We start from the raw sequence: 13,327 nt of genomic DNA on the forward strand, positions 1-13,327 counted from the left end.
CCCAACACCCTACCCGATAGCTGTCAGCTTGTTTTCTGAGTTTGTATTTTGTTAGTTCGTTTTGTTCATTAGATACCACATATGAGTGAAATTATATGGTACTTGTCTTTCTCTGATTGGCTTATTTCACTTAGCATAATGCTCTCCAGGTCCATCCATGTTGTCACAAACCATAAGGTTTTCTTCTTTTTTACTACATTGTTTTCAAGAAACAAAAAAATAATTAGAAACATGAATATATAAATAACCGATATGGACAAACGTGTTACTCCCTTTTGTTGTCCCTGGTTGATTTACTTTTGTTAAGAGATTCATTTTATTTTCTTACAGTCCTCTTTAGGAACATTACTGGTGACATTTATTATCACCCTAAAAACTCTGTATGTACTGTCCATGAAGATCAGAAAAGGTTGATACTCCCTCCCGTGGGATATATAAATTAATGAAAGTGTTCACTGTGATAATTCAATCCTCCTTCAATCACCTTCTGACTTGGCTCTTTTACTTTTTCTACAAAATTTTGTCCTTCTCCACCCTGCAGAAACACCCAGGAAAGGGTGCTTCCTTTAATTTGCCTTCAGTTATATTCTGATCATGGTATGTGAATTTTACTGCTTCTAGAAAGTTCTGTACTCATCCTCCACCATCAAATAAACACCCAGGAGGGGGGGTTTCTTAATTTGGTTGTCCTTCAACCAATCACGTGATATTGTTCTCTGACCTTTACCACTTTTTGAAGTTCTGACTATATCATCCCAACATTGACCCCTACTTCTTCCAGAAAGTCTGTCCTTATCCTCACCATCACCCAAAAACATTGGGAGGCTTCCTACAGTTCTTTTACTAGTCAAGTTCTGATCTCACCTTATATCCTCAGATTTTTAATTGAGGCTACCTTAGGAAATCTAGGTTTGGCATAGAAGGTATAGTATTGATTTTCAGAGGGACCAAAACCCAATTCATTAACATCACTCAATCACCTAGCCTTTAAGAAATGCCTGTAAGTTCATCACCTTGCATTTTCAGATCAGACTCTCCATCATCCCTTTCTTCTAGACAGATGAAAGACCATTCTAGCCCCAAAACATTGTTAAGGGACATCAAGGCCTCCTTAAATGTGTTTCCTCACTGAACATGCAGGGACTCTGATGAGTAAAGTGTGATCATTAAATGCAGAATGATTTTATGTAAGTTGCAAATGTTTGTTTATACACACCACTGGCAAGCAGTACACACAGGAAGAATTCCCAGATCATGCTTTGTGGAGGTACTGTGGTGAGGAGACAAACTCACTTGAATAGGAATTGCGGTCCCAGCTTTACCAATAACTGGCTGCATGACCTTGGGAAAATCACTTTCTTACCTAGGTTCCTCACTTGTGAAATGAAGCTTGGATTGAAAAAGTGACTTTCAATTTTTTACTGTGACCTAGTTAGAAATACTTGTTAAAATACCTTTAATAAGGTGACACTATTTCCTACATGTAAAACTAAAACGAATTTCTCTATTCTTAACACTATTCACCAGTGATGGACTCTGATGTTTTTTATTGTTCTTTTGTTTATGATGACCCACAAAATTGATTTCAAGAGCGATAATGGGTGGCAATCCTCACTTTGAAGAATACTGGATTGGAGAGTCTTTCTGCTGTATTCCAAAAAAATTAGTGCATGTATTGGGAATATAGAAAAACAAAATATAGAAGACTGAAGAACCTCAGTCTTGCTAAGTCTTCCTAGACCTTCCTCAGCTTATAGTACAAAAGTCAGGTCTTCTGTATCTCCAGATGACACCGTCCTATACAACATGGCCCAGGCCAGATCCCCCTTCCCAAGATATCCAACAGGTATTTAGCATCTCTAAACTCCAGTATGCTCATCTGCCACTTTCTCTACCACTTTTATTAATGTCTATTTTAAGGTCTTATACTTTCCCTGTAATGTATTTTGCCCATTGAATCCAATAAGCATTCATGCTATGTTATTTTTGTTTATTCTTAATATGACAACACATAGCTACATGCATACATACAATATGCCCCCAGACTTTGTTGTACATTAGAATTAACTGGGGAATTTGCTAAAAAATGGAGATTGTTGATCCCGACTTTGTGAGTTTGGAGGATAGGAGCCAGGAGTCATACATTCTCAAAAATCTCCCCCACCAAGATGCTTTTATGCACATCATAGATTCACACTCCGCAAAATAATATAAAGTGCATTCTTAAAGTGGTATCAGTTGTTAAATTATGAGTAGAACCCATCTTTACTGATTGGTGGGGTACAAGAAAAATAGTCAAAGTCGATTGAGATTTTGAGTCCAGGTAGTTAAGAGAGTAAAGGTAATATAAACAAAAAATAAAAAAATGGAGTGGTTGAGAAAGATAGGTTTTTAAACTGCTTTATTAATTTCACACCATGAAAAGACTATTTTCTCCAAGATCTGGGTGAAATTACCCTGCTGGACAGAGTTTTACACTAAGACAAAACAATATTTGATTAAAAATTAGTAAGAAATAGTACCAAAAGGTTTACATAAAAGTAAATCACAAACTACTAGTTTTTAGAGCACAGGACACATTACTAACCTCAGGGAAAACCCTAGGATTCAAGGTATGAGGCAAAAGTCATAATGATTATCAGGTTCAGGAGTTTGGAAACGTCTATCATGTCTCATTTGCTGCTCCCTAGTCTTTCTCCTGATTTCCATCCGCTGCATTGCGATTTTTTCTACATTATCTCCCACTTCATTGTGATCAGCACGCTTGTTTGATATAGCCCATCTAAAATTAGGGACAAGTCGCCTAACCCATCCCAGTCTGACATTTCCTCCAGGCTTCTGGGCTTTGCCCCCGGCCAAATGGCGTGGTTCCTCCCCATTCTGCATAGGGACCTGGTGCCCTATGTTTTCCTTTTGAGCATTTTCCATGTTGAGATTTTTTACTGCTTGTTCCTCTTTGGACGCCATTGCTCCTAGGAGACAAGAGATGAGAAGGGACTATTTTATTGCTGGACTGATCAGCACCGAGGACAGAGGCCCTACTACGCACCTTTCACGACCCAGAGCTCTGGATTTCAAAGGCTTTTTAAAGTCGCATTTTTCCCACCTGAGAGGCTCCCTACGCCCTCTAGGGGGCCACCGGCCCCAGCTCTCCCCCCTCTCACTCCCCTCCCCTCCCTCGACCGAAACCCACCATTTTCCGTGAGATCCAAGCCCAGGCTTCTGCAGGCACCAAAATGGAGGATGGGGTGGGGGTTGGGGTCAGGACTTGGGGTCTCGGAGCTTTCCACTCGTCCTCACCCCGACCCCCGCACCCACCTGGGCCTATCCTTGCTGTCTGCTCCTCGTCCGGATTCTCGCCGCGAGTGCGCCGCCGCGACACTTGGACCCACAAACCTGTAAGGGGCCGGGGTGAGGGAGCGGGGGCCGCTGCAGCTGAGCGGTCGGCACCCACCGCCCGCCCCCGGCCCCGCCCCCGCGCTGACCACCATTTTCCACACCAAGAAAAGTGGGGGAGGGGCGGGCAAGTGTCTGTGAAGGGTCGTCGCCTTGGGCCGTCCAACCCTCCCTCAGGGAAATGCTCAGCATTCTCTGCACACACGCAGGGCCGCCTCGGGGCGTGGGGGCTGCAGCGCGACCCTTCGGAGGGCTCCGCCGCCCAGGTTCGTTCTCCACACCAACCTCAGGGAGCCGCTCCGGGGGCCCTTACCTGCTCCCCTTCCGCAGTCTAATCTTGAGGCGCCCCTGGTCCACGCGCCCTCAGGTCCAGTGGCAGCAGGAAACGGGAAGGGTGCGAGTGACCGCGGGCTCTGACGCTCCAGCGAGGCGCGCGAGCGAGTCAGTGTAGGCCGGTCACGTGAGGCCTTCGTCACAGCGAGTGGTGACGCCTCGGTCCGCCCCCTCCTTCTCCGCGGGGTCACGCAGAGCCACCGGCCAGGACACCAGCCCATGCCCGCGCCCCCGAGTCCCTTTTAATCACCTCAGGATGGGCCCTGTCGCTGTCCCTTTGTGTGTTCCTGGATACTTCTTTGCTGCTTTCCTATTGAGGGGCCTGGTGGTCATTACCACTGCTCCTTTGTGGACTTTCCTTTTCCCTCCTGTGCTCAGTGTATACCCCTCCACTGCCAGGACTCAGTTGTAAAATTTAAAGGATTGCAAAAAACCTCAGTAGTGAAGATGAATCACATTTTAGTGCAATGTTAAAAAAAACAAAACTTATGCAAGAATATATATGATGAGCAATATGCACTACCCAAACCATTCCTAACTTCTGATTCTCCTACCAATGCCCACCATTTTCTTTAACAAAAATGCATGGGGGTGGGGACAGATAATGAGTCAAGAACATAGATTTTTTTTTCAAAATTACTCTTAATACCTTTCTTCGGTCCTTTTTTGTTAGGGTGGTTGCTGACGGGGTGGGGGGTGCTGTGAAAGAATTCACAGAGAAGAAAGTGCAGAGTAAAGGTTTTATTCTTACTTTCCCAGGCGAAGGAAAGGGCCAGGTGTGGAGGTACGCGTCAGAACCAGCACGGAGGGGTTGGGGATTTGAGTTTTTATAGGGTTTTGGGGTGGTTGTAGCATGATGTTTCAGTTAGGCTGCAGCTTGTTTTACTGTTATCTTTGGGTTCAAGGGTGGGTGGTCGCTATGGTCTGACATGTTCTCTAAACCTCTGCACCTTCAGGGCACCTACAGTAATTTTCTAATCCTGAGGATAAAGGTTCATAAAACACATAATCGACAAAACAAACAAACGAGCAAAATTGAACCAGAGATGTGGAAATAAAGAAAAAACTGACAGTAACCAGAGGGGTGAAGCGAGGGGTGTTGGGCAGGGGGCGGGGTGGGGAGAAGAGGAGGGTGAAGTCAAGGAACATGTATAAAGGACCCACAGACAAAGAGAGTGGAGGGGGAGGCGATTGTGGGAGGTGAGGGGTGGGTAGGGCAGGGGAGAGTAATGGAAAAATTGGGACAACTGTAATTGAACAACAATAAAAAATTTTTTTTAAGTCTCATAAACCAATTAAGTTCAGTCATGCTTTATAGGGCCCAGATGGCTCTGGGAAAGAAGGCCTGAGAAAGTGTCTTTTGTCTTATTATTTTTTCTTTAAAAATTTGTTCTCTTTATATAGTCTACATTAACTTTTATTATGGAAAATTTCAAACATTTTCAAAAGTAAAATGGTACAGCCCTGGCTGGTGTGGTGGCTCTGTGGACTGAGCACTGGCCTGCTACACAAAAGATCACCAGTAGGGGAACATGCCTGGGTTGCTGGCCGGGTCCCCAGTTGTGGGGTGTATGAGAGACAACCGATGTTTTTCCTCACACTTCGATCTTTCTCTCCCTCTTTCTCCTTCCCTTCACCCTCTCTAAAAATAAATAAAATATTTTTAAAAATTTTAAAAATAAAATGGTACAGTCCTCCCTGGATATCCATGGGGAATCAGTTCTAGGAAGCCAAGGGATATAAAAATTCAGAGATGCTTAAATCCCTAATATAAAATGGCATAATATTTGCATGTAATCTACTCTACCTTCCCAAATACTTTAAATCATCTCTAGATTACTTATATAATACAATGTGTTATGTAAATAGTTTATACTGTATTGTTTAGAATAGCAAGAAAAAAGTCTGTACATGTTTAGATGCAGCCATCATAGGTCTAATAACATAGTACATGTCAGCAGCAATGTACTTTTTTAAATATTTTCAATCTGTGGTTGCTTGAATCTGAATATGTGGAACTCATGGATATGGAGAGCCCACTGTATAATGAAAACAAATGCACTTATCACCCATTATTCAATTTTATCTATATCCCTTCCTGTTTCCCACGCTTAGAGATGATTTTTGAAGCAAATTCCACACATAATATTATTTTGTGCATAAGGTTTCAAAATGCATATCTACAAGGACTTTCTTTTTATGTAAAACCACAGTACTATTATCACACCTAAAATCAATAATTTCTTAATATCATTTTATGTATAATCCTTGTTCAAATTTTCGATTCTTTCATAGTTTTTTCAACAGTTTGTTCAGATAAAGATCCAAATAAGACCTAATACCTGATGCTTCCTTCAAGATACTCTCTTTGCCTTTGGTTTTGACAATTTGAAAATAATGTGTCTTGGCGAGTGTATCCTGCTTAACATTTGTTGAGCTCCTTGGATGTGTATATTCATCACTTCCCTTAAATTTTAAAGTTTTATCCATCATTTCTTCAAATCATTTCTTCAAATAGTCTTTCTGCTCATTTTCTCTCTCTGTTTTCTCTTTCTACTCCTCAGACCTCATAAATTCAGTTGACTTATCTGAAAGTTGCCTGTTTCTTCTGTCTGTTCACTTCTGATGTTGAACCTTCTATTTAATTTTTCATTTCAGCTATGGTACTTTTCAGCTCCAGGTTTGTGTTGGTACATTTTCATAATTTCTTCCTGTTTGTTGATATTCCCTATCTGATGAAACATAATTCTTCTGGTTTATTTTAGATCTTTGTCTATGATTTCCTTTAGCTCTTTGAGCAAATTAAAGACAGTTGATTTAAAGTCTTTGACTAGCCCTGGCTGGGTGGCTCAGTTGGTTGGAGTGACATCTTGTACACCAAAGGATTGTGGGTTCATCCACGGTCAGGGAAAAGCTCAGTGCATATCATCAATGCGTTCTCTCTCTCTCTCTCTCCCCCTCTCTCTCTCTATCTCTCTCCTCTCTCTGTCCCCCATCTCTGCCCCCTCTCTCCTCCTTCCTCTCTATCTAAAAAAAAAATCAATAAACATACCCTGGGATGAGGATTTAAAAAAAATGTTTTGACTAGTATGTCCACTGTCTGGGCTTCCTCAGGGACAGTTTTTATTAATTTCTTTTTTCATGCAAATGAGCCACACTTTCTTCGCATGTCTCATATTTTTTTGTTTTGAAACTAGATATTTTGAAAATTATAATGTGGCACTTCTAGGAATCATATTTTTACCTCTCAGGATTTCGTTGTTTCTGGCTGTTGTGGATTGTTTTTGTTTGTTTACTGATTTTTCTGAGCTATTTTTATGAAGTCTTCATTCTTTATCATGTGTGTCCACTGAAGTTTGTGTTGCCCTAGCTTAGTGGGCAGCTGGTGTTTTGGCAATTATTTTAAATACCTGAAGTCATTAAAAACAAAGAAAAAGAAGAAAAAAGAAAGAAGAAGAAGGAAGAAGAAACTCTCCAGTCTTTGCAAATTGGTCTGTGCTGGAGAACTCATTCTATGCTTAGCCAGGCCATTTGCAGCCTTCACTAGTTTCCACTTTCTACTTGCAGAATCTGAAAGTCACACACAGGTGAGAGCTTTGGGTCTCCTCAGGCCTTTAAAGTACTTGCATCCCATTCTAGGTATATGTGTGGCCTTCTCAATCCCCCAGTGTATCGGTGAATGTTAAAAAGCCCTTATTTCCCCCTGTAGCTCTTTTCACGGCCTCTTCCTCCCAGTCTTCTCATTGTTATTGTTTGTCTTGAATGTCGTGCTTTGCCCCAGGCTGCTGTAGCAAAAGCCATTTCACACTTGGGAGTCAGCAAAACAAAGAAAATCTTTTGTGTTGGTCCTTGAGGAGAACCTGCCGAACAGGTTGAGACCCACAGCCACAATTAAGAATAAGGTCCAGAATGCTTCTTCTAGGCTTCTTCTTGTACTAGCTACTTTCATCATCTGATCTGCGGTGTTGAGGATGGTGATCTGGTCATTGATACACCACAGCACTATCTTACTGCAATGCATGAGCTTCTCTTTTCAGCAAATCTTTCCCTGGTCATAAGTTTTGGATTAAATTCCAGAGTTCTGCAAAAGCTGATTCTGACAATTTTTGGTATGGAAACTGGAGTTCCCTATTCTTCTATTTTTGGTGATTTCTTCTCTTTTTTATTTTTAAAGATTTTAGTTACTTATTTTTAGAGAGGGTAAGGGAGGGAGAAAAAGAGGGAGAGAAATGTCAATGTGTGGTTGCCTCTCGCACGCCCCCAACTGGGGACCTGGCCCGCAACCCAGGCATGTGCCCTGACTGGGAATCAAACTGGCAACCCTTTGGTTAGCAGGTTGGCATTCAATCCACTGAGCCACATCAGCCATGGCATATCTACTCTTTATATATTTTTTTAAGTTTCTACAACGAAATGACAGCATATAGTTATGTTTTTTTAAGATTTTATTTACTTATTTTTTGCCATGAGAGAGAAACATCTATTGGTTGCCTCTCATGCATTCGCTGATGAGGGACCAAATCTGAAACCCAGGCATGTTCCCTGACTGGGAATCGAATGAGAGACCTTTATCTTTGAGGGATAATGCCCAGTCACCTAAGCCACACTGGTCATAGCTCATACAGTTATTATCCTCTTTAAAAGAGCAGCACTATATTATATTTGCTTTTTCTCAGGAATTTTTAAGTAGAATATTTGGTTAATTATAACATCTGGTATTTTGTCCCAAATAATATTTCATATATTTGACTTAATTTGAAAAAACAGTCTTTCTTAGTTGCTTTCTGAAATATAGTTCTGTAAATTTCTTATTTCTAAGTAAGTTTCAAAGTTTTATGCAAGGTTAAAAAACAATAGATGAACACCAAAAGGTAACAAAAGTCTTGTTAACATAGTGAGTAGTAACTATTTGGGTATCGTTTGCTTCTAAAAACAATAAATAATTCAATTTACTGAACAACAATAAATTTGAAAATTGTATAATAGTAAAAAAAAAAAACTTTCATGACTGCATGGATGGAACTGGTGAACATGGATTGTGCTGAGTGAAATAGGCCAGTGGGTGAAAGACAAATACCATATGATCTCACCTATAAGTGGAATCTATTCAACAAAATAAATTAATGAACAAAATAAACCACAGGCAAGGAAACATGGAGCAGACTGAAAGTGACCAGAGGGGATGGGGAAGGAGGATAATGGTGGAAAAACGGGGAAGGAACTAGTCAAAGAACATGTATGAATGACCCATGGACATGGACAACAGAGTGGGAATTGACTGTGTCAGGGGGGTGGGATGGGTGGAGGGGGGCAAGGGGGGAAAATGGAAAACTGTAATAGAATAACAGTAAAAAATTAATGAAAATAAAAATAAAAATTATATTTGTTCAAAAGAATTTTTTTAAGTTTAAAAGGTTTCTAGTAAGCTTTTTGCCCCTTTTACTTCATGCTTTTTCTGACTGCTGAGAGAATGCATCCCATCCCTCAAGTCTTTTAAAAATAATCAGGAAAAATGAACAGTGAACAAAAATAACTACATATGTCAAAAGATCCAAAATTATCAAAATAAGTTGTTATAGAAAAGAGTTAGTCCTGACAACATTTTCAAAACTCAGTCATGTTGTAACAACACCTCTCAAATGCATGGAAACCCATGTACAAGCACATTGTACAAACACACTTGCTCCTTGAACCAGACTGCAGTTATCCAGAAATTACCAACTCCAGAAATGAAAGAATAATTTGTATATTAAAACTCAGAGTTCTTGAGCCCTGGCTGGTGTGGCTCAGTGGATTGTATGCCAGCCTGTGAACCAAAGGGTCGCTGGTTCAATTCCTGGGCAGGGCACATGCTTGGGTTGCGGGCCAGGTCGGGGGTCCCCAGTAGGGGGCACGTGAGATGCAACCACACGTTGATGTTCTTCCCCTCTGATGAAAATGAATAAGTGAAATCTTTTAAAAAATTATTTAAAAACCCTCAGAACTCTATTGCTTTAAGTACACCACATAAACTTTGGGAGTGTACATTCATTTCATTAATGGCCAATTGACTCTGCATAAATATGAACTTCATTTTCCAGCCATAATTGCAGAGAAGAGACTAAAATGCAAGTTTTCTGATTCTGAATTCGGTTTATTTTTAAGCACACAAGGATACTTCTCATTCTCTATCAGAGATAATTGGGATGCAGTTATTATATAATCTTTAACATTTTTCCTCCCCTAATAGACAAGGCATGGCCTATAAAATAAAACTAAACTTAAGTCTGCAACTCTGCCTCTATTTCTGTGCATGTAAACAATCTATTCTCTCTAGTCCAGTTTACTAGCTTGTAACCAAATTAAATTTAAGAGTATTTGAAAAGATTGTATGAATTAATATACTTAAATGTTAAGTATATTATAAATTATAAGCACTATTCAAATATGTTACTATTAATGACTATCATCTCCTGGAAAAAAATAAGTATACACAGTGAGGGGGGTCTGTCAGCCAGGAGCCAAAGAATTGGTGACTTGGACAAGAATGACAAAGTGGGAAGTAGTTGACCAGAGTGTCTAAGGTGTCAACAGTAAACTAAAGAGTTTCAGTTACCTATTGCCATGTAACAAACAACAACAAAATTTAGGATGGCTTAAATAATACCAAATATTAATAGCTTTCATGATTCCGTGGGTTGACTGGGCTTAGCTGTCCTATGTGGTTTTGTTAGGGGATGTAGCAATCAGGAAGTTCAAGTGATGGAATATCCAGGGTGGCTCATTCAAATGGCTGGCAACCAAAGCTGAAATAATTCTGGTCTGTCTAATTTCTACATTTTCCATAGCAACAGAATTAGAAACAGACAAGAAACACTGCATATACTATTCTGCCCTTTTCATTTACTTTACATAATATACCAAAGATGTAATTCCATACCAATATATATAGAATTATACCTTTCTCTTAAATGGCTACATGGTGTTCTGAGATGTCTATGTATTCTGCCATGCCTTTGTATTCAAAAAGAACCCTATTAATAGACATTTAGGTTAAATCCATCTTTCCTGGGCTAAAGAAGACGTAGGGATTAGCAGGATAATGCCCAGGTACTTAAGAGAATTACATCCTAGTGGATTGCATGCACAGAGAAGCAGGCCATTACAAAACGAGGTATAAGTCTAGGGAAGTGGGAGGGTTACTTGTCCAGAGTGGGTAAAACCCATAACCAGCTACTTCATAGAATTCTGTTTTGGGCTATTAGACCCAAAGGATGGGCCTGCCCTGAAGGGATTCATCCCAGGTGTAGCATCTTGTCACGAGCACAGCTGAATCAGGAGACAGCCGGGTCGTCAATTATCTGCTAGGTACTCACTGAAGATTCTTGAAGTTCACATGTTGGGAGTTCCTTGGTACCCTTTTTCGGCCACCTTCCCCTTTCACGTTATGCTGTCTCCTTAGGCAGCCATCTCATCTTTACCTATATATTCAATTGCCATTCACTCATGTATGATTTCTGCATTTCTCTTTCTAGCTTAGTCTCTGATCTAAATATCTTGCTGCATTCTTAACATCCCCAATGGGGTGTACAAAGGTACTAAAAAATCAACATGGCCCATCACGTTCTCTCCAAAAAGGATCCATTATGTGTTGCCCATTTCAGTTAACATCACTATCACATCAATGAGAGGAGAAACCTCTGAGAATCACAGTAACACATCCCTCTTATATCTTCTCACCCAATTCTCAAATCTTTCATGAGTTCATCTATTTGTTCATGCATGCATATGTTCATTAATGTAGTAGAGAGAGGAATATTGCTGGCTCAGAGGAGAAGGAGGAATCACACAATCACAGTCTTGGAGTGTGTGATCCATTGCAAGAAGAAGGGCTGTCGCAGGAAGGAAAGAAAGGAGAGAGCATAGCTGCTGATAGGGATAAGTTGGTAGGTTTGGTGGTAGGAGCATATAGACAGCCTCTTCTGTGATAACAGCTACTTTTTCAAAGAAACAAAAAGCCAAAAGAGCAGTTGAGAATGTTGAGGTAAGAGAGAGTATTGAAGATGTTGTACCACAGTGGTCTCAGATTGAATGGAAATGTGGTAAGATTGTCAGCCGGGCTTGAGTACTGCCCCATACCTTGCAATAGCTTTCTTTCTACCTCATTTCCATAACTAACCTCCCATCCACAAGGCTCCAGTCCCACTGGTTTTTGTTTTTTTTCTGAAACAAGTCATGCTCCCTCCCATTCCAGAATGTACTGTTCCGTAGTCTAATATCAAAAGATTTTTACACCCACACAGCTCTTTCTTGTCCTCAAGGTTTCAACTGAAAAGTTACATCCATAGGGTGGCCTTCTCTAGTGATAAAGCATGGCACGACTCCAGGGATCCTTATTTATGGTGTAGTCTAAGGAAGCGATGGTCTTCAAAGATGTTAAATTGGGTAGCCCTAGACATCCTTGATTGCCCTCTCCATAATTATTTTCTATCTGAATATCCGGTTTTATTTTCTTCACGGCACTCTTCACCTACTGAAATTACATTGGTTATTATTTATTTTATATGTGTCCAAAAGAGAACGTAAGCCCTATTAGAGGAGGGCCCTTTCCAGTCTTTTTGTCTAATAGTCAACCTACTAGACAGAGTAAGTACTCAGTAAAAAAGTGCTAAGAGTCTGGATTACCTACCAGATACACCAAAACAGAAACAGATACTTAGTGTTGAGTGGGAAAACCAATTGACACTGGGATCAGAGATGACAGTATGCAAAAATATTTAAAGAAATCCTGTATATTATCTTTTTAGCAGATCTCAAACTATAGGAAACATCAAAATACACCAGGGAAATTATTTAAAATACAGATTCCTGAGCCTCAAACCCCAGGGAAAGGATTTGGCAGGTCCCAGATGCTGCAGTTTTAACAAGATACCAGGTGCTTCTAATAAAAGTAGCCTATGGCTCATGCTTATACCGACACATGTTTTTTAAAATGCTGTTTGCCCAAGTTCGTGTAGCTTAGGTGGTTGAAGCAGTGTCCTGTAACCGAAGGGTTGCAGGTTTGATTCCCAGTCAGGGCACATACCTGGGTTTCAGATTCCATCCCCAGGCTAGGTGCATAGGATCCCTAGCCTGGGCATCTACAGGAGGCAACTAATTGATGTTTCTCTCTCTCACGTCCTCTCTTTCTAAAAGCAATGATTAAAAAATGTCCTCAAGTGAGGATTTTAAAAAATGGTGTTTTTCTAAAGGAAACTGCTTTTATACTATTAGTCTATTACCTATTATGCGGAGTTCTATTACATCTTCATTTTGACAGTTGGTGTAATCACTGGGATGCAGTTTTAATAGAGAATCTCAGATTGATTTTCCAAATGGGATTTCATTGTGCTTTTTCCAACCCTTTCCTAATTGTAAATGAGACAGAGGCTCATTCCATACTTCCTGTTTGAGGAGCTGCTTTGTAAAAATTAGTTAAAATATATTTTTGCTTTGGAAATGTAAAATATGGACTTTAGGTGATAATGGATGTGTCAGTGTAGGCTCATTGATGATAACAAATGTAACATTTTGAGGCCGGATGTTGATAGTGGGGGAAGACTGTGTGGGAACAAGAGAT

General features: G+C 40.4%; 1 protein-coding gene across 2 annotated transcripts; it reads right to left on the minus strand.

The window, feature by feature from the left end:
• Nucleotides 1–1,997: 1,997 nt before the first annotated feature.
• On the minus strand, nucleotides 1,998–3,840 carry BEX4 (brain expressed X-linked 4). Of its 2 annotated transcripts, XM_054561873.1 has the most exons (3): nucleotides 3,710–3,840; nucleotides 3,319–3,396; nucleotides 2,001–2,972 (listed from the first exon to the last, which is right to left on the minus strand). In XM_054561873.1, the coding sequence occupies exon 3, from the start codon at nucleotides 2,965–2,967 to the stop codon at nucleotides 2,608–2,610; it is 360 nt and encodes a 119-aa protein (XP_054417848.1). In that variant the 5' UTR covers nucleotides 2,968–2,972; nucleotides 3,319–3,396; nucleotides 3,710–3,840; the 3' UTR covers nucleotides 2,001–2,607. The 2 variants fall into 2 exon arrangements, with proteins under 2 accessions (XP_054417849.1, XP_054417848.1); XM_054561874.1 differs by lacking the exon at nucleotides 3,710–3,840 and having other exon boundaries at nucleotides 1,998–2,972; nucleotides 3,194–3,333.
• Between the last annotated feature and the right edge of the window lie 9,487 nt (nucleotides 3,841–13,327).

The sequence above is a fragment of the Pteronotus mesoamericanus genome, unplaced genomic scaffold, assembly GCF_021234165.1.
Source record: "Pteronotus mesoamericanus isolate MK-2021 breed Mesoamerican mustached bat unplaced genomic scaffold, CSHL_Meso_final scaffold_550, whole genome shotgun sequence".
NCBI classification, from domain to species: Eukaryota; Metazoa; Chordata; class Mammalia; order Chiroptera; family Mormoopidae; genus Pteronotus; species Pteronotus mesoamericanus.

Bases quoted from the DNA above. Each gene is read 5' to 3' on its own strand.
- BEX4 (XM_054561874.1), bottom strand. From the start codon at position 2,967: ATGGCGTCCAAAGAGGAACAAGCAGTAAAAAATCTCAACATGGAAAAT.